Source organism: Alosa alosa, chromosome 23, assembly GCF_017589495.1.
Source record: "Alosa alosa isolate M-15738 ecotype Scorff River chromosome 23, AALO_Geno_1.1, whole genome shotgun sequence".
Classification (NCBI taxonomy): Eukaryota; Metazoa; Chordata; class Actinopteri; order Clupeiformes; family Clupeidae; genus Alosa; species Alosa alosa.
The window spans coordinates 22215312-22236904 of record NC_063211.1 but is presented as its reverse complement, the minus strand read 5'-3'; the positions used below and the strand labels follow the sequence as shown (position 1 = coordinate 22236904).

The 21593-nt window shown below is 39.8% G+C and overlaps 1 protein-coding gene and 1 long non-coding RNA gene across 3 annotated transcripts; both read left to right on the top strand.

The window, feature by feature from the left end:
- Positions 1 to 36: 36 nt before the first annotated feature.
- Positions 37 to 16238, top strand: LOC125288600. Of its 2 annotated transcripts, XR_007192506.1 has the most exons (5): positions 37 to 277; positions 5418 to 5493; positions 13588 to 13790; positions 15762 to 15833; positions 15964 to 16238. It is a non-coding gene; the product is annotated as an uncharacterized LOC125288600 (long non-coding RNA). The 2 variants fall into 2 exon arrangements; XR_007192505.1 differs by lacking the exon at positions 15964 to 16238 and having other exon boundaries at positions 15762 to 15922.
- A 2492-nt stretch (positions 16239 to 18730) lies between these two features.
- Positions 18731 to 20064, top strand: LOC125288738 (2-oxoglutarate receptor 1-like). The gene is given in 2 exon segments (XM_048235325.1): positions 18731 to 19424; positions 19426 to 20064. Coding segments are annotated over 2 exon segments (1038 nt in total). The 5' UTR covers positions 18731 to 18788; the 3' UTR covers positions 19828 to 20064.
- The last annotated feature ends 1529 nt before the right edge of the window (positions 20065 to 21593 follow it).

The window sequence follows — 21593 nt, the reverse complement described above, 5'->3', positions numbered from 1 at the left end:
GGAAGGGCAAGGGTCTGCTTGTTGCCTTGGAAACAACCATGAATCTCCCGGGGTAGAATGGATGTAGGCTACCCTGATTTTAATCAACAAGTATAAAAATGGCTAAGAAGTCCTTCAACCGGCAGATTAATGTTCTCAAACATTAGTCTTCTAGTAGGCTACTAGATGAACACGTTGATGCACAACAGGTGTTGTAACCTTCGACCAGTTTTTAGAAAGTGAAAGTTGTCGCTGAAAGAGAAAGAACTGCTTTGCAGAGCTAACGTTATAAGTTAAGGTAACTTTCGTAACATATTTAGCCTACTAGCAGGCTAAACATTTAGTCTAATCAATCTTAACGTTAGTCTTAAATAATGATAGTTTCATTGACATATTTGTAATTACAATATGTACTAAGAAAACACAAAATACCTCTCTCCAAACCATAGCCTTCTTATGTTTGGTGTTAAATGTTTTTTGCCATTTCATTTGTGTAACGTAGGCCTAAACAAAATGTCAAGTGCTTGTATACGTTTTTATAAAATAGCTGTTTTTATAATATATTGTTGTAAGTGAACAATTCACTTACATTTTATTACCTCATCCGGAGTGTATTCACAATCTTATGCATCCAACATTGCATTTGAATGCATATGAATAACTAAACATGTTAACTTTACATAGATTCAGCTTGTTCACAAGAGGATGTTTACCTCTACTGATATGATAAATAGATAGCAAGAGGATGTCTATAAGATTCCTTTCAAGACAGGACTGGAGCTCGAGACATTATTATTATTATTATTATTATTATTATTATTATTATTATTATTATTATCATTATTATTGTGATAATTAAATAAGCTGCATATGGTCTTACAGATGATGTCATGCGTATGATGTTGTTTGGCTTGTTGCCTTTTTGTTTATGTGATGCAATATCTTGTACACAGCTAAAATGAGATTGATGGCAGTTTGGATAGTTCTACATGTATTTTAAACTTAGAACTATTTACATTCATAGATGCAAGATAAAATAGCCTACAAGGTAAAACTTATTACACTTTTTTTCAACTTTGCACAATTTTCGACCTAACACTCAAAAATTACAGGGAGTAACTTGATTTCATTTTTCAAACACAAGCTATCAAAATGGCACACTTATTCGCCACTTATTCACACTCAGTCCTCAATGTACAAACAGCCATTACTTTAGACCTACTGAACACCATCCGATCATTGCCTTTGGTAGGCCTATGGTTAAGGTATTTAGCAGACGCTTTTGTCCAAAGCAACATATGAGTAACAACAATACAATAATTACATTTAACAGTAGGCCAAAACAATTTAAAAAGTTGGTAAGACTACACCAAGGAGAACAGCAATAATAAACAACAATGTCAATTCAATCAATAGCCTAATGAAAATACTATACTATAATATACAAACCATAACGCATAAGAAACGCTTAATAAACAAAGTATATGCCTAAATAGATATCTAAATATAAGTATAAACCCTTTCAATCTGTTCCTAGAGGATTTCCGGTTGAAATGTTCAGAACCAATGCAGATACTTTGAAATGAAAATGAATTGGACTTTAGCGTAATGTTCTACAAAAAAGTCGATTTTACGTAAATCTTGTCTTTTGTCCCCAAGTTACCATTACCGCAGCTTAATTTTGTTTTCTGGAAATGCCTTATGGAACAATGTTTGTTCCCAAACACATGCACAGTAATACGTTTTCTCTGTGAAAAGCCAAGTAATTTAGTCAGTAATTTCTTTCTTTGGAAATACAGTAATTTCTGTCTTTGGCAAAATCAGCTTTTTCAAAACTCCATGTACATCTAGTCATTTTTATTTTGTAAAATACTGTATTCACAACAGCAAATTATTTGGGGGAAATCACTACTTTTTGGTTTCAATATTGCTTACATGTTTACTGTGAATTTCAACTTCTCTCTGCAGATGACTTTCACCCTTGGAAATAGAAGCCCATGCAAGACAGAAGAGCTTTAGGTTTTGAGCAACAGTGTGATGTATCCAAAATGTCCTATGACAAAAGCGTTAGGCAAATGTTTGCTTTACAGATGTGTTTGACAGTTTAGAGTTTTGAAAAATAGACACAGAGTTGTAAAAATGTGTCTGATAAAAAAACTGTAAAATAAAATGATTTCATTTCAGCTATATAGAAAACAGATTATAACATGTTTGTGTTGTAGCTGTGATTATACAGTACCATTCAAGAAAAGTTTAGAATGTGTAGCACACTATATGGCTTTTAAGATGAATTTTCAAATCCATGCCTGGACACATTTTAATGTCATGCAAGTCACAAGACCTTTAAATGTACAGAGGCACGGTCAAATGCTGCACTGCTTTCACATGGAAACAGTCACCCCATTGTAAACTGTGGTGAATCTTCTCTTCAGTGGACTATCTGGAATAAGGTCCATGTGCCTCAGTTTAACATGAGGGCTTATTACCTTGAAAAGCCTCACAATAGATCCCTCACAGAACCAAGTAACTCGCTGACATGGTCTACAGAACTTTGCTGGTGCCTCACCTAATTATTCTTAAAGAGAAAGAGGTCAGTAAAACTCATGACAAAACCATTTTCCACAAGGCACAGCGCCCAGATGACAAACCTTTTTTTTTTATTTTTTTTTTTTTTTATTTTAAATTACACTCTCCAATCCTCCAAATGTCCATGTGGTTGATATGACCTCAGCGTATACGCATCCTGGCTTCTCTGTATTGTAAACTCTTCCCCCTCCTTTTCCACACCAAGTACAGCCACCATCTGCAAACATAAACATTCTTCACTGTCTTGAGCTCCGCAGGGACTTAGTCAACATTACTCTGGCTTTGCAATGAGAGCAGAAACAGCACAGGTCAGCCAGCACTGCGACAAGAAATAAATAACTCCACTTGGAAACTATTTTAAGGCAAAGTATCTTCTGCTTTCACTCACAAATGCAGCTGTGTGGTCTCTCAAATATATGAGGACAACTTCTCATTTGGTATTTTGTACCAGAGACAGAGCTTTGACCATGCTGAAGTAGGCTATACTTTAAAAGGACACGTTTGGCCCTTGTATCCTGCAGTCCTGAATATGAGGCCATTCAAGTTTATGTGATGTATGACAACTGAACCCCACCCAGTTTGGGACTCAGCTCTAAGACAAGTGTATTTTTACCAACTGATGTAACTGATGCAATGTAACACAATACCAACATGAATTGATGTTACTTCCTGAAATGCAGGAACAAGGCTGATTGGGCTTCTCGATCCTCACCTTGCCCCAGCAAGCCATCTAGTGGTGACCAGCCCAGTCACACAAACAAAATCCTGAATGAAAAAGAACCCTTATCCTCCCTATCCTGCGCAAGATCATTATCGCCATGATCCACCATGAGAGAGCACACTTTTGCACTTTTATCACCCCAAGATCCCTGCAATATTTCTCTTAATTTCTGCTGAAGCACAAAATACGTTGACCTCAAATGTTAAAACCCACATCACAAAGACTACTGTCAGAGTAACGGGAATGTGCCTGACTGTATTTGTGTTTTTTTTTTTCTTGACCGCCTAACTCCATTTAAGGTCAATAAGCACCACAATTCACAAAATAACCCTGGATAAGATACACATGGCAGCAGACAGAGCATATATGGCATTGTGCATCCATTAATATGCATTAATATACAGACCACCTGCCTTGTGCTGCCAGACCCTGTCATATCCCTTTATAAGACCTCTGCAAAGCTGTGTTTGCGATACCAATTTCCTCTGTATCCCATCCCACCTCTCAAACTGTCCCCTGCGAACCACTGTGGCCTGTGACATTCTCAGCGTTAGAACAGCAAGATGCTAAGCTCCCTAGCAAGTGGTAGATCACTGCAGTGAAGGACCCTGTAGAGAAGGATCTCTGAACAGAGTGTGCAGAAAGGCATTTTTTTAAAACATCGCAAATAAATAATTTATCTCTTTTATCAATCATAGTGTGTATTTGTGTGGGTGTTGCAGTGTAAATTCTCTCAAAAATCTCTGCTTGCCTATACTCTCCACACCTCTCATCGGTGTGTGTGTGTGTGATACAGTGTCAGAATGTCTTCATGAACAGGTTATTGGCCAATACATTCAGTATTTTAAGTGAGAGAAACTTGCCAGTTGCCTCAGTATCTGCACAACACTCTTGATTGAGCATTGCAGTACTAGGTGCGGGATGCAGACGACAGAGTGCAGGGCAATAAAGAACTCATAATGTTGAACCACAGTCTGGGTCTCTCAGTCCAACTCTCATGGGTCTCTAGTATTGATCTAACTGCAGAGGTGGTCAATATAAAAAGATGTTGTCGGCAGAGTTATAGTTCTACTACCAAAGCTGCCCCTCTTTTGTGGGCGGGTGGTCAATAATGCTGAATATTCTTCCTAGCTTTATTGATAGCAGCTAAGGTATGAAGACTGTCTGGTACATTTTTGCCTATGAAAGTAATTATAAACATCAAATCAACATGAGTGAGAAGCTCTTGCCAACTTAATGTATAATTTTTAATTTATTTTGTAACTCAGTATTTCTTTGTCTAGACAAGATGTCTGTTAACTTTTATTTTCCCCTAAAAAATATTTTTGTCTCGAATAATTTCATGATTGCTCCAGTGGGATTTGTCTCTGCGCAGTATCCCTAAAGTACCTTTCACAATAAGCAATTACTCAGATACACCACTGCCTTGGTTTGTGGGCAGAAGCCAGCAACTGGCCCACTACCCTCATGGAACATTTCTGACGCTGATTGGAGAATATTTGTTTTTCACCCGAAGTGGTCTGACCTCTATGAACTGGCCGTGAGCGTCTAAATCCTGATCATTTAGTCAGCCTGTGCTCGCTCAACCACCCACACTTCCTGCAGTTCCCCGGGCTTCATGGAAATAATGTGTTTTAATGCATTCATAATGTATTTGGCTGGAAGTAAATGAGGTGCATTGTGAATTGGGTGCTCATTAAGTTGCGGTGTTATCAGGGTGTTGTCTTAATATTTGACCTATGCACAGTATTTGCAGAACTAGGCTATAATTTCTATAAGCTATAGTTTGGTTTATTTCTTTCTCTCGATCTCTCTGTTTAATATTTAGCTGTCTATTTTACTGTCTGCCTGTCTTTCTGAATGTATGACTGCTACACTACACAAAGTAAAGTGCCTTTGATATATTGATGTTACATTCCTTCAAGGGGCTTCTTGTATAGGACTGAATGGAAAATTCATGTCAAGGGCAAAATTGATCCCAATGTCTGCACTCATGCACTTATACAGTTACTCTGACTGACAGCTTTTAACCTGAAACGTTAACACAAAGGCAGTTACTGTAAACAGCTGGGCTAACGACATGCCACAAATGTGTGTGTCTGTGCGTGTGTGTGTGTGTCATCTTTTCCAGGTCAGCAGAGCAATTAACCCCCTGGTTCCCCTAGAGTATTCTGCAAGTCTGAGGGCTTAATCTTCTATTCAGTAAGGTGAATGTCAATCCAGATTACCCCTGAAATGTACAACCTTGTTTGAAAGTTGATATTACAGAGCATATAGCTGTATTGATATATTAGTGAGGAAGGCTGGTGCATCATTGTTCATGTAAAACCTATGCTATAGTGTGATGCCTTTCATTCAATTCTGAAAACTCCAAAAATACATGTGTGTATCCAAAACTGAAATAAACATTACAGTACACACATGTGATCAGATGTGAAGACACGCATAGCTCCTATGTTAATTACTCTTCATTGGCTTCCTAGCAGCCGGAAATTAAATTAAAATCCTTTACTCTGGCTGGTAGGACACTAGATCTGCACCTTGCTAGTTTTTTACACACATTTTCAAAACTCTGTCTATTTTTCAAAACTCTAAACCCAGAATTGCTCACACAAAATGCCTCAAATCTCCAGCAAAATGGCACATAACATTCAAAATGTTCAAACATTCAAAGCTGGGTATGCATATTCATAGGCCTATAGACCCTTTCAACTGCAGAAACCAACGTGCATTCTAAGGCATTTCTGGAGGAACAGAAAACAACATTGAGTCGACTTTTGTAGAACATTACGTTAAAGCCCAATTAATTTTCATTTCAAAGTATATGCATTGGTCCTGAACATTTCAACCAGAAATCCTCTAGAAACTCTGTTCTAGGCCTACAATATACTAAGGCAATGGTTGGATGGTGTTCAGTAAATTAATGAGTGTCTACATTGAAAACTGAGTATGAAGTGGTGAATAAGTATGGCATTTTGATAGGCGTTGTTTTAGGAATTAAATCAAGTTACTTCCTGTTAGATTTTAGGTAGAAAATTGTGTGTGGTGTTTTGCAAAATGTGTTTTAGGAAATTGAAAACTGAGTCAAACTCTGAGAATTAGTACTGTATGCTTTTGCAGATTTGGTGTAGGGTTATGGTGTTTGAAAGACATGTTTGTGTGCAAATAATGAGTGTATAAGCAGTTTGAGTAGTTTCATGATCCAGCTCTACATTCCCTCTCACCCTTTGCGGTCCTCTGATGAGTGTCTGTTATGTCAGCTTTCCATCAACACTAAGATGTCACAGTCAAGAAGAGTCTGTGATTCTGTGATCCCTCATTGGCGGAATGATTTATTTTAAACGTGCTAATTACCAACCATTTCATTCGAAAATGTTAAAACAAAAATGTTTTTTAATACTTCAAAATAACATTTGATAAATGAACCTTACATTTTTCAGTAGCCATAGGTGTGTAGATTTGAGCAAAATCTTGTTTTCTTCTTACCGGGGCTTTGCCTGAAATATCTGATTTTATTTACCACACTCGGAGTTAGTGCTGGGCCTATTCCCAACCTTTCTCACGGCACATCAACGGTCAGCCCAAGAATTCTCGTCGCAAATCAAAATTCCACTGGAGCTCCAAGCGGATTTGTACAGGCAGCCTTACAATGCTGAGCTCTTGGAGTCACGGTAAAATTAAATTTTTGGTACATTGCTAATTTAGATACATTATGGTGTGGGTGCTTGCGTTTCTTAAGGAATCCACCGTCTTGGTTTGTATAGAAATTAATATTAAGTGACACTAGCCTACACGTAAGAGGTTGGAAATACGGGATGGCTGGTAATATGTGACGTTGCGATACTGCTCTTCGTACAATTATCTGTTTAATAATAACTAATATTGACATTTCTTATTAGTAGTTTATTTTTAGTATTATTTTAGTGTAGAGTTTTGAAAAATAAGCACAGAAAATGAGTTTTGAAAATGTGTGTAAGTAAACAGTTGTATTAAAAACTGTATTGTTAACTTTTTTTTTTTTTTTTTTTTTTGCAAACATCATTGACATTACAGAAAATGCAACACTACGACATGCACATGAATACTACATACGACAAACAGACGTACATTACATAAACACATACTGTAACTTAACAAGACATCACATTGACTTGGCTTCCACAAACATAACACAACATAACATTAATAACAGAAAGGCTAAGGATGATTTGCGTCCCAGGATGATTACAGATATGATTATCAGGGATGAAATTGATGACCGGAATGAAAAGAAGGGGGATGGGGGGCTGGGATGGTAGCTCTAAGAGTGTGAATGAGGTGGTGTTGGGATGGGGGTGGGGATGGGGGTGAGGGGTAGTGAGTATGTGAGGATGTATGTGTGTGTGTGTGTGTGTGTGTGTGTGCATATGTATAAGGCTGGTTTGCTGTTGGGCCAGGAGGAGAGAAGCTGGAACATAGAGAGGGAGGGTTTCAGGAGAGGAGTTGTAATTATTCTATTAATGATAAGTATAATAATAGGAATAACTGATTGCCTGGTTGATTGCCTGACTGATTGCCAACCTGGGCACCATTAATGGCCACAGTTCCACCCAGCCCCTGCAGTTATACTGCGACGAGCTGACAGAGGGGAGGACCTGCGTGCCACCCACCGCCTCAGGCCCCCAGCATATGCACACATCCCCCTACCACCACCAACCACACCTGGCCCCCAGACCTTCACCCAACACGCCACTCTTGACCTAAATATGTACAGTATGTGAATGGCTAGGTTGAGGGGTCTATCTAGAATGTAGCATTAAAGAAGTGGGCATGCATGGTGAATATCTGTCAGGATTTCCCCATGCACACCACACTTACCCTGTGTAAGATGTATGCCTCAACAATGTGTGCATTAAAATAAGTGAGGCATGCAGATAGACACCTGATGAGGCATCTACCTGCACTCCACTCTTACCCTAGCCTGTTTTGTAGTTTTTGTTTATGTATGTCACCTAACATGTAGTGCGATTAAAAGAGAGTAAAGCGTACTGTGTGCTTCAGGACAAGGCGTGTGCATGAGCTGTATGAGGAGGGTGCACACCGGGGCCCAGGGCCAATAGGTAACCCACAGGACCCAACCAATGCCAAAACCACACAGCGACCATGGGGACCGAAGTCTCCCAAGCCATCCAATGGGGCCCGGCAGAATAACGATGGGAGAGGCAGAGAGAAAGAGAAAAATTAGTAAAGTTATCAGAGAATGTAAATAAAGGGGAGGGAAAGAAGGGGATGCTATTTATATTACTACTAATAATAATAATAATAACAATAATAGTTCCAGCTACCCTCCCCTGCCTAGTGTTCGATGATATGTGTATCTGTTGATGAAGTGTGTTATGATCGTGTGGAGATGGAACTCAGGCAAAGAGGGTCAGGACTGTAAGTAGGTGATAAAGGGGTACCAAGGAGAGGTTGTATCCTGAGTATTGATTAAGTTTGTAGTTGATAGGTTTTCTAATGATATATAGTCTGTTAACAAGTTTTTCCAATGAGTGATGTGAGCTTTTTCCTAGATTTCCAGTTCATGAGGATTGTTTTTCTTGGCGATAGTCAAGCTACCAGTAGTGTTTTATTGCGGGAGTTGCTTAAATTGACTGTGGATGTATCACCAAGTATGCATAAGGAAGGGGATGCTGGGATGTGACAGCCAAAGATGGAAGAGAGATTTTGTGACACTCACCCAGAAGTGGTTGATTGGAGTGCAATGCCAAACCGCATGAATGTATGTATCTGGGTTATTTTGTGTGCAGTGAGTGCAAAGATCCGAGCCAAACCCCATTTTGCCAATTTATGTGCAGTGTAGTGGAATCTGTGAAGAACCTTGTATTGTATTAGTTGTAGATTACTATTCTTTGTCATGAGGTAGATGTTTTTTGCACATTTTGGTCCAGAAGTCGGCACCGGAGTAATTGATAAGTCTGATTCCCATTTGTGATATGGCAGGCCAATTGTTTTTTCTGAACAAGATATAATTTTGTAAATTTGGGAGAGTATTTTTTTTGGGAGAGGGAATATTAAGCAGCTCTGAGATTGGTGGGGGAATGTCAAGGTTAGCTGTCTGGATGTTAATTTTTCCTAGGATAGATGATTTAATTTGCAGGTATTGTAAGAAGTGTTTACTCGATGCCGTGCTTCTGGACCAAACAGGAAAATGAGGCCAGATTATTGTCTTGAAGAATGTGTTGAAGGTGAGTGATGCCCTTTCCCATCCATGTGTGAAAGTTAAGTGTTTTTTATTGACGGTGAAATCTGGGTTATTCCAAATCGGGTGCTTGAATTGATGGTGCTATAGGTGAATCAGTGATGTGGTAGAATCTCCACCAGGCTGTCAGAGTAGCTGAAATTGTTGGGGCTTTGAAGGATGGATGTTTTTTGACCGACTGACTGCAGAAAGGGAGATCTGAGATTTTAATTTCTTTACAGATTGTTTGTTCTAGGTCTAACCAGGTGTTGTCTGAGGGGGTGGGGTGTAGCCATTTGTGGATGAAGTGGAGCTGGTTGGCCAGGGCATAGTGCTGGAAGTGTGGGGCCTCTAGTCCTCCCATTGCTTTTGGTTTTTGGAGAGTGGCGAGTTTGATCCTTGGGGTCTTATCTTTCCAGTAGAATTTAGTGATTAATGAATCGAGAGACTGTATTGTTAACTTTAATGTAAAGTCACTTTGGGAAAAAGCATCTGCTAAGAACCATGAACATGAACATAAATATAATTACTGGAAAAAATCTTTATTTTCAAGTTTCTGAAAATCAGAAAACTATTTCTGTTTATTATTATGACCGCCACGCAGCGAAGCGGTGGTCATATAGGTTTAGAAGATTTTTTTTTTTTTTTTTTTTTCTCTTCCCGGGACACTGAAAGACCGGGGTACACGAAACTTGGTGGGCATGTAACCCCACATGGATAGCATGGAACCATCATTTTTTGTTTTGATCTGTAGCCCCCAGTTTTCTGTGAATATCTTGACAACTGTAGGGCCTAGGATGACCAATTTTTTCTGTATGTTTGCCTCCACCCATTCCATGTGCACACATGTGCATAAACAGATACACACGCACACACATACATTCACAGTAATCATACGTATGACACATACTCACACAGTAGACATATGTACGCATGCATGCACATGCACAAACATGGTGGTTTGTTTGACAAACACACATACGCAGACAAACACACAAGCACACACACACACACACACACACACACACACACACACACACACACACACACACACCCACACACGTAAACATAAACGTGTGAACGCACACATGCACACAATTCAAGAATTTCTCAGAATTATGAACAGGCAAGATGGGGGTGGGGTTGTATAAAATTAATTTTACATGTGAAATCTATGAACTAATCATGTTTTGGTACTTGTTGTCTAGCAGATACCAGTGAGAATTGAGTGTGGATAATGCAATTTAGTGAGACAGTTAGAATCATATAGGCCTTTCAGCGTGATTTATTTTTGTGGAAAAAATGTGCTGGACTTCTAGTTTTAAAATATATAATTTGTATGCGTATATAATATGATATATTGCCCTGTTTATGTATTGTTGACCATTGTTGACCATTGTTGACCTTGTTATACCACAGTTGACCATGCGCATCATAAAGCATCTTTGGAGGGTTAGTTCCTGCGAATTACATGCAACACACAAATCCACAGCAGGGAAGCCTATAGGCTGCTCTGGGAAAGGATTCTCTTCTGTCTGGCTTCCTGCTTCCCAGGGCTCACTCCGCTTAGCAGTCCTTAGCTGGCCCAGGGGATGTGAGCCTCTTTTGAAATATTCAACAAATCGTGGGATCACAGGGAACTGGTCTAATTACATTCTGGATGTGTAATGCCTGCGTCTGGTCTTCTCTCCCTTTCTTCCTCTGCACTAACGGCCTGACGTCATAGTTACAGTGCATGTGGCATTACCGCTGCTGACAGCCTCTTCTTCATTCTTAGGGAATTATACATGAAATTGGAACAAAATTAAAACAAATAGCGGTGGTTTCAGCTACAAGAACTCGCAACATGCAGTCTGTCTGTGGGCTGCATAATCCACTGTCTGATGACTGCAATGAAAAACTACTGTATGCTTAGATTTGACGGCATGTGTAAGGCAGAGTCTCTCTCTTCTCTCTCTCTCTTCTCTCTCTCTCTTTCTCTCTCTCTCTCTCTCTCTCTCCCCCTCTCTCACTCACCTCACTCACTCACTCATTTATTGGCAGCGTGTAAGTCTGGTTGGGAACTACCCAGACTGAATATTGATGGTGCTGCTTCATGATCACTCACTGCAGTGCTGATGGTGGTATAGTCCACACCCAGGAAATGAAGGAGAGATTGAAATAAAGAGCGGATGATGGACAGAGAGAATTAGATTAACAAATATATCATGTAACAGGTGGTTTAACATCACTGTAAACTACCATGTATCATTTTGCAGGATAAACCTGTCAAATGTCACCTGGGTCAATTCTTGGTATAACACCATGGGCCATTGGCAGGGAGACAGTGTCTTTCACTGCATTATAGGAGACTCATATATGTGACATTAAAGCTCCTGAGGCCTTCACAGAACATTTTTATCCTGGTCCTCCGATTCCCTGCAGTGTGCCCCACTTATGATTGTGGTTGCTATGGCAATTTATTACTGTGTCAGTATCACAGGCCAATAATGTGGGGTATTTCAGGGATGGATACTCTGAAAGGAAACTAAACGGGGCCGAATTTTAAGGCCCTCCCTGCAAAGTATTTAAAGAGTAACGTCTTTGCTCCTGGAGCTCTCTGTAAAAAAAAAACTGATACATTAACATGTGGAAAGATGTGCTTTGTGCCTGAGGTACTCAGCTGTGTGGCTATGAATCATCCAGTAAATGTCTGTCTGTGGGTGGGTAAGTGCTCATGCATAGATATGTGTGTAGGTGTGTGTTTGTGTGTGTATGCGTGTGTGTATATCCACCTCCAGACAGACAGATGGATAGATTCAGAGAGATGGGTATGATAGATACACTGCTGTTGAAAAGTTTGTGATCACTTAGAAATTTCAATTCCACTCTATAGACAGAATGCAACTGTTTCTGCCCTACATGGGTCTTTCATAGTTTAGAGCCATGGGTCACTGTCTTCCTTTAGGAGAAAACTGGACCCAGTCAAGTACTGTCCACGTGGTATGGTGTCTATTCCTTTTATCACAATGTCCCTATAGCCTGGGAATTCTCATACGAACCTTCGGCAAATTTGGGATTTACTCTGCAGGTCTGTCTGGCCAAGAGGCCATTGAAGCCCATTTCCAAGAGTGGTACAGTAGGTAACAACCAAGGCAAACAACTGCATTTTAATCTTTCGTTTACAAGATTGCTACACTTCTTAAATGATTTGATAATCCACCAATGTAAGTTTAATTTCACTACTAGTTACGTCCCCGCTGGAAGTCATAAGTCAGTGAACCATTCCCAGACCCACTCTCAATTGAGAAGGGTCTGGTGTCAACGAGGCTACAATGTCCCACTTCACCACCATCAAAGCCTGCCCAGACCAGCACACTCTCTCCACCATGCTCCACAGATGGAATCATACTCTCCTCCAGTGTCTGGTCTGCATCTCCACCAGTGTTCTTCTTTGTGATCTGGACACCTTAGGTTTGTCTGTCCTTAAAGGAGTACCATCACACCGGTGTGACGGGAATGTTGGGAAATTAACATTCTAAAGAATATCTGGGTTCATTGAATTCAACATAGAATTTTTGAACCTTCAATTGTTGCGGAACTTAGAACGTTCAAAAACCTACACCTTTAAGGGTTAACACTTCTTTCAAGTATTCTTCAACTGTGCATTCTTTTGTCCATATTTTCTCTTTTTTGGCCATGCAGCCATGAGACATGTATTTTTCTTTACAAATCTGTCACCAGCATCACATCCTGAAGTCACCTCTTCTGTTGATGTTGAAACTGGTGTTTCTTTCTATTCTTTGGTTAGAGTCAGTTTGCGTTCTTCTGTGAAAGGAGTAGCATGCAGCATTGTATCTTCAGTTTCTTGGCTGTTTCTCACATGGAGTAGCTTTCAATAACAGATTCAGAAATGTTTTTCTTGTTTCTGGCCATTTTATGCCTTTAATCAAACTGATAGATAGATAGATAGATAGATAGATAGATAGATAGATAGATAGATAGATAGATAGATAGATAGATGGATAGATAGATGGATAGATAGACAGATCTCATCACTTATTCTTATTCATGGGTAAGAAAACCTTTGTTGTTGATGCAGATGGAGAGATGGCGTGCTGTGCTGAGGTGTTGAGTGGCTGGGTGGTTTTGTGTGTGTGTGTGTGTGTGTGTGCGGCCTGCCTGCCTGCAGCTGACGTCTGTGGGGGAGGAGAGGTGCCATGGAGGCCGCTGTGAGGGCTAGAGCAGAGAGGAGCCAGTGGCGAGAACACCCACGCACCACCTACAGCCCCTGCCAGGCCCGAGGTAAAGACAAGTGCACGCACATGAACACATAAACGCACGCACGCACGCACGCACACACACACACACACACACCACACACACACACACACACACACACACACACACACACACACACAGAGAGAGAGAAACAGTTTCTCTCTCACTTTCTTTCTGACACACAGACAACTACATCCACACTCTCTCAATACACAACATTCTCTCCTTCTCTAGCTCTCCAACATACAGTATTTACACACACACTCATTTAGTGAGTGTATACAGCACCATAGTCTAGGTAAGTTTGCTTTTAGTATAGTTGAAAATATTATTAGCCATTGGAATTATTATTTATGGATATAAACAGGGATATTTATCTGTGAAATAGCCTATTCAAAAGTCAGTCATACAAAATATTCAAGTAAGACAATCATACCTTTCCAAATGTAATAATAATGATTTCAAGGTATCTCAAACACATTGTAAAATATCAGACCTATGTTTCGATACATAGCTGATGACATAAAGACAATAGCAAATTATATCCAAATTTTGATGAGCTGTTTATTTTAGTGAGAATTGTGCTCCATCTAGAGGCCACTACTTGATACATTCTGTTACAGTTTTTTTTTTCAATTGTTTACACACAATTTTGAAAACCGGGTTCTTTTTTTCAAAATATAATCACAATTATCCAAACACCACACTCAATTTGCATAATTCCTAGATTGTTTGCAAAATTACACACTTCAGTCAAAACATACACACATTTTTGTGAAAATGCTATCCTCAATGATCAGACACTATTGCTGCCAGTTCCACACTGCTGTCATAAATAAAAAACACGTTTGTAAAAAAACTAATTTTAGGAAATAGCATGTGCTAGATTTTTGGCCAGACATTGTTATGTAAGGGATCATTTAGATGGCAATAGTGACAAACCCACAACATTCTTCATGATTAGTTTGAGATATACTGTAGGGAGAATGTATACAAATAGGCCTACTATAAACCTACCAAGTACGGCACAACCCTGATGCTGCAGACTGAATATTTCAAGTATTTATTTCAATACTTACAGTATTTCTTATCATAATCAGTTACAGTAATAAACCATCAATGAATTCAATGAAACAAATCAAATCTGTAGACAAATAAAAATTACTGCCTGAAGTAGGCTACATACACTTTGACTCTGAAGAAAAACTAAGCAACAAGAATAGTGTAACTACAGTATTCATCATCTCTCTGTCTGCCTCTTCCTCTATCTCCTTCTTCTCCTCTTCCTCTACCTTCTTCTCCTCTTCCTCTACCTCCTTCATCTCCTCTTTGAGCTCCCCCTCTCATTCACACTTCTTCTAGCTCCTTCCATTTTTGTTGAAGACAGGTGAACTCAACTGCTGCCTTTTATACTGTAGCACACCTGAGTGCTGCGTTTTCAAATTAGCACATGTGTGCTTCCACAACTGGTGGATGTGATTATCCAATTCGTTCATTAGTGTGGACATTGGCAATCCGGGGCTTTGTAATGACAAGGAAGTAACCTCACAATCCTTATCTGTGTCTAAGGTGTGAAAATGTGTGTAGAGTTTTACAAATCACTGTGTGTAATGTTTTGCAAAAAGGGTGAAGCAGACATTGTGTGTGCTAATCTGTGGAGGTTTTTTGCTCCTGGGAGTAGAATTTTGCAAATTGTGTGGAAATTTTTATTTTAGTGTGTAAACAATCATAAAAAAAACTGTAAAAGAAAAAGTAAACATGAACTGAGATTTCATGCAGAGTGTCTCTATACACTTATGTTCTTGATATAATTGCAATGGCATCATTATCAAATTACTTAGGAGATAACTGCAATGATCACTGCATTGTGAAATGCAAAAACAGTGTTTGTAAGAAAATACATCTGTTTCCTCACGTCATTTACAGTGAAAGATTATGCGTTCCAGATAACAAGTTTCACAGTACTGTGTTTCTTGGTCTTCTGTTTTTATTTAGAGGAAATGAAGATAACTTGGTCAGATGGAGATCTGGAGAGATGTAGAGTGATTGAAAGATTTTGTATAACAGGTTTGACCAGGTTCCACAGTTGTGTTATGAATTGTATTTAAAGTTTTAGCACTACAACTGAGCAAATCATAAAGCAAACTATGGTAAACAATTTGGGGAAATGATCTAATTGTGATTCATTTTCCAACAGATATTGAGATTGCAATCAAGATTTCATATGCACTATAAGGCAAGCTTCAGTTCAAGATTCACTATTACATTTAAAAAATGTGTTTAGGCATTACCATTAAGATAACATTGAAATATGAGCTACTATATCTTTTAATCCAAGGGTAAAACCAAAAATATAGAAATTACTTCCAAATAGCTTTAAGATAGGCCACATCTGATTAGTGAGCATGACTGTCTGTTAACCCTTAGAACCCGATTGACGCAAAGTGCGTCAAAAAGACACCCTTTTTTCTCTCTCTCTCCGTAACTGTTCATCGCAGCGAGACGAAACCTTTATTGTGTGACAGAGCAGAAGTGGGGCTTTCCAACGAGAATATGCACTTGTCTGTGCGATCAAGTATGAAAATAAAAATAAATCATGAAATTGCATCATATTTACAGTCTATACTTCTCTGCGTTCACCTGGCGACCCATTACTCTCGACATGAGGATGACATGACTTTAAAAAACATATGCTACATAATTAACCATTGGGTCAGAGTCAATGCAATTTCAATTTGATTTTGATTAATCTTTCAGACCTAGAATAAGCCACTTGGTGCTGAGGACTCATCCCACCCTGGTCACATTCGTTTCCAACTCCTATTTATTGTAGTTTGCATACTGTGTACACCACTAGCCAACAACAAATCCCTTAATTCACTTGACCGACTAAATCTGATTCTGATTCTGATTCTGGATCAAAAAGCATCTATAAAGCTTTTATGATAATATAGTGATTGTATTGAGCACATATAATAATGAGCAATACTGCTGTTCTGTGCATTATTTTACAGTATTTTGTATATAAATATAAATATATATAAAGGACAACAGCATGAGTCATCAACCTAAACATACCAAAAAATAGCTAAAATTCTTTACTTCTCTGTTGAAACTGCACATTTGACAGTAGGGTGGGATGGCATTTTGGCTGATGTATTATTGAGATTTTTCAGATTTTTCACATACAGTACATCACAATGTCACATCATCGCCATTTGTTTAGCAGACAAAAACTTATTTTTCAGTGCATCTATTATTCACTAACCACTTACCATTGCAAATATTTGTTTGTTAACAACGAATTATGGTCACTGGTTGCACACACTCTCTTCCTCATTCATGCATATAAATCCCTTACTATAGGAAGAGTCTCATGTTTGTTCTGTCATTTCATGGCCATCAGATGAGTGGCATCGTAACTATCATGGAGTGCCAAGATAAAGCTAAAACCAAAAGTCAATTATTAACAGTTGAGATAGAAATCTGTTTTCCTTATGTTTTCTTCATGCCCATCTCCTTTTGGCATGGTATTGCAAACTTAAAATCATTTCATCTCAACTTATCATCACAACGTTATCTTGTTCACTGGCGCCATTTAACAATATTTCCTACTGAATGAATTCTTGAGATAACTCATCGCTGGTTTACAACAAGTCCTTGGAATTTACAGTATGTGTGCTTCTTCTGTCCCACAATAGTTTCTTTTGTTTGCATATTACTGTAGTTCCCCATGTCGTGACCATCTCAGACCCAGTATAGTTTAATTCACTTCCCTGTAACATTGTCACAAATAAACCTGATCCTGTAACAATACCCATCTTCTGTAAAAAAAAGCTCTTCTCTGTTTCCTTCTGGGAATATGAGGAACCAAAATGTACAAGGTAAGAAGTACAGCCCCCAAGCCCTTTAAGTGGAGCATATCGTCAAGGCAATCAGAAAGACAGAGTGCTACCAAGGCAACACCATCGGTGAGTCAACTAATGTACTGGGTGACAAAATGTCAGTGGTTTAGATTATTGGTGTAATTTGCCAGTGTCTTAGTTTGCTATTTTATATATACAAATCTAAACATTTGATATAAATATGGATGAAGTCAGTCTATCATCAGCCAATCAATCAATCAGCCATGAGCCACTTATTCTGTCAAGATGTTCTTGTATGAGTTTATGTCATCAGCTTACTTTACCAAAAAATGTAATTACTAATTAATTACTTAAATTTGTATTATTCATGATTTTTTTCAAACCATTGTGCATCAGTGTAGCTAGATAGATGTAAAAAAAATATTACATTGTTTAATTTTGCATATGGGCTTCAGATGTAAGGAAAACCTTTGTTGTTAAACTTGGTGAAAATATTAAGATAAACACATGTATACCTCCAAAATGCAAAGAACCTAAAAACTTATGCATGATTCAATTGTCCTTAGCACTGGTTCTATTGACAAAAATGTCCTTTAAAATTGAAGTGTCTATGGTAGGCCTATGACGTTCTTACAATCTCATCTTTTTACAGTAGATGGTGTGCAGATGTAGCCCAAAGTACCGGTACTCTGAAAATAAAGCATCATCATACCATGCATGTTTCTGTACTGACCTTTGAGATTGGTATTTTGCAGTTCTCTTTCAATTACAAAAAAATATAAAAATGCTTCATAATATGGCACACAGGTGCTATTGGGGTTTATTTACTGTCTTTGAGGAGGCGATTTCTGCACATATAACTTTACTGAATATGTGATGTCTTCCTCTTTTGTTCACCATGCATACCCAGATGTCATACTTAAAAGCCAGTAAAGATCATAATAAAAGGTTGCAAATTATAGTCCTGAGTATCACTAATTACTTTTGTTCCAACCCTTAACTGTGTATACTATGCTAACAGTCAAGTTATTTATATTTTATTATAGTTTATTTATAAAGCACATTTAACACAATTGTTGGCCAAAGTTCTGTACAATCCATATACTATAAAAAAAACTCTGAGTCAGTCTTCTAATGTGTCATTAGCAGCCCGGGGATGGCCTACGTCATTTACCATGGTAACAGCTCGGAAGGGAACTGTACTGACGTGGACCAGCTGATGAAGCGCTACTACCTGCCCGTCATGTACGGCCTCATCTTTATCGTGGGCCTGGTGGGCAACGTCACCTCTCTGCTGGTCTACTTTACCAAGCTGCGTCCATGGCGGAGCAGCAGCGTGATCATGGTGAACCTGGCGTCCACGGACCTCCTCTACGTGTGCAGCATGCCTTTCCTGGTGTACTACTACACACGCGGTGACTCGTGGACGCTGGGCTCCTTCATGTGCCGCTTCGTGCGCTTCGGCTTCCACTTCAACCTCTACGGCAGCATCCTCTTCCTCACCTGCCTGGCCATCTTCCGCTACGTGGCCGTGGTGCACCCGCTGCTGGCGTCGGAGATCCAGCGCGCGCGCTGGGGGGTGCTGGCGTGCGTGGCGGTCTGGGTGTTTGCTGCGGCCCAGATCGCGCCCATGCTCACCATGATCACCATGGTGGAGTTCAACAACAAGACCTACTGCCTGGACTTCGCCAGCAACGACCCCGAGCAGCTGTGGTGGTACGGCTGGCTGCTGACCGTGCTGGGCTACCTGCTCCCCCTGGTGGTGGTGTCGCGGGCGGCTACATCTGCATCGTCGCCAGCTGGCCAGCGGGTCGCGCACCGCCTTGAAAGCGATGGACGTCTTGGCGCCGCGCCGCCTCATCGCCGTGGTCATGGTGTGCTTCGTGGTCTGCTTCCTGCCCTACCACGTGCTCCGCGTGCTGCGGGTGCACACGCGCCGCAGACTGGACTCGCCCTGCCTCCTGGACCGCTGGGTGCACGCCGTCTACATCATCTCGCGGCCGCTGGCCGCCCTCAACACTGTGTTCAACCTTGTGCTCTACACGCTCGCCGGTGACCGCTTCCAGGTGGCCTTCGAGAGCCTGTTCAAGTGCCAGCAGTGTCTGCCCAAAGCCAAGAAGCGCATCAATCTAGCGGTGATCAGCAAAGCCACCTCCAACACACCAAAGGAGACTGACACAGACAGCACCAGATAGGGGAATAAAATATCAATACAAGCAAATGGACTGGCTGTGTTAGCTTGCGTGCATTCAACTCTATCTATCAAAGCTGCTCATTCAACTCTATCAAAGCTGCTCATTAATGTGTAAGTGAGCGTGAAAAACATCAGGTGCACACAGTGGGGTTGGTATTAGTGTGGGATCACTAGCTTAACTGATTTGTAATGGCATCATGTGTGTGGTCAAAAAACACTAATGTTCCAAAACAGTTTGTAAAAGAGTAGCCTACCCTACACTCTCTCTCTCTCTCTCTCTCTCTCTCTCTCTCTCTCTCTCTCTCTCACACACACACACACACACACACACACACACACACACACACACACACACTAACACTCTAACTAACACACACACGGCAGGAATTTCCCAGCACATCCTGACAGCATTATGACCTGAAATTTGAGTACAAATGTTACATAACGTAAAGCATCATAATGCCATGCAGGTTTTTATACTCACCTTCTTCGAGAAATATTTATTTATTTTGAGGAAGTATTGTTCAGTTCTCTTACAATTCCAAAGTTGCATGAATGACTATCAGTATATTATTACAGTATAGACCACCTCTGGTGAAAATCCCATTTTTAACTTTGTTAACATGCCCGCATGGTGTCTGTTTTACAAGACATACAGTATCATGAGTGAAAAAAGCAGTCAATGTCATGAACAAGGATTTCTGCTTTGGATCTACGATCAACCAAGTTAGGATGTTCAAGTCAGGAGCCCAGCGGTGGCAGGAGGCAGGAATAGGCTGCATGCGAACTGATTGCTTCAGGTCCCATTGCGATAGCTGCTTTCTATAGCTCGCTCCGCTCTAGCATTTTTGGTTACATCATTGCATGGGAAGGATGGAACAATGCATTACAGTGGATTCCGATTGAAGGATAATTCTAGTCAAAATCCAAACACTGTGTGCATCCCCTGTGACAAAGTCTTTGCTCCTCTTTTTTTGGGATTCGGGGATTTTCCCATTTTTGCATTACATCACATTGCATTTGACCAAAGATTGACCAAGATGTCACGAAATGTCTCACAATTGTAAACATGATGAGAAATGTACAAATTGATTATTTATGTGTTGCTTACCCTCTAGCTATTGCTCTTGCAATTACAATCACATTTAAGTTTTAGTTGAAATTTTGCACTATGATGGAAAAGTACAATTCGCCAGCACAGAGGCATTAAATATTACCCATCTTGACCAGCTGTATGACAGTGTAAATAAAAATGAAATGAGATGTTGCATGTTGTATTTTTTCCTACTGGTCTCAGATGATGTGTGCTGAGGAAAAGTGTGTGAAAAGTTAGCTGACCACAATGTTACATAAGCTGTGGGGAAGCACCTGCAATGCCTGTAGGGACATATAATCTATTTTGTTTGAGGCATTTACCACTGTCAATAGACTCAGTAAATGCATATTGTTACACAATTGCAGAATCCATCTTAGGTTATAGTCAGGTAAGAATAGAGTGTTTTCCCAGCAACAGCCAGGAGTGCGACAGTTGAGTCATCACTCAATAATTACAATGACGACGTCACATACATTTCTGAACCTTCTCTCTAACTTGCTCTCCTCCCTGATCAGGAAGTAGAGGGGAGTGTGTCTTTCTCCAAGTTACTGATATGTTTTCTAACTTGTTTTCAGATTGTTTTCAGACAAAGACGAAGGCCTGTGTCCAACTGATAAATAATAATGGCGATCGGTTGTTTACCTTATGATATGTGTTCCTTTATTATGGTG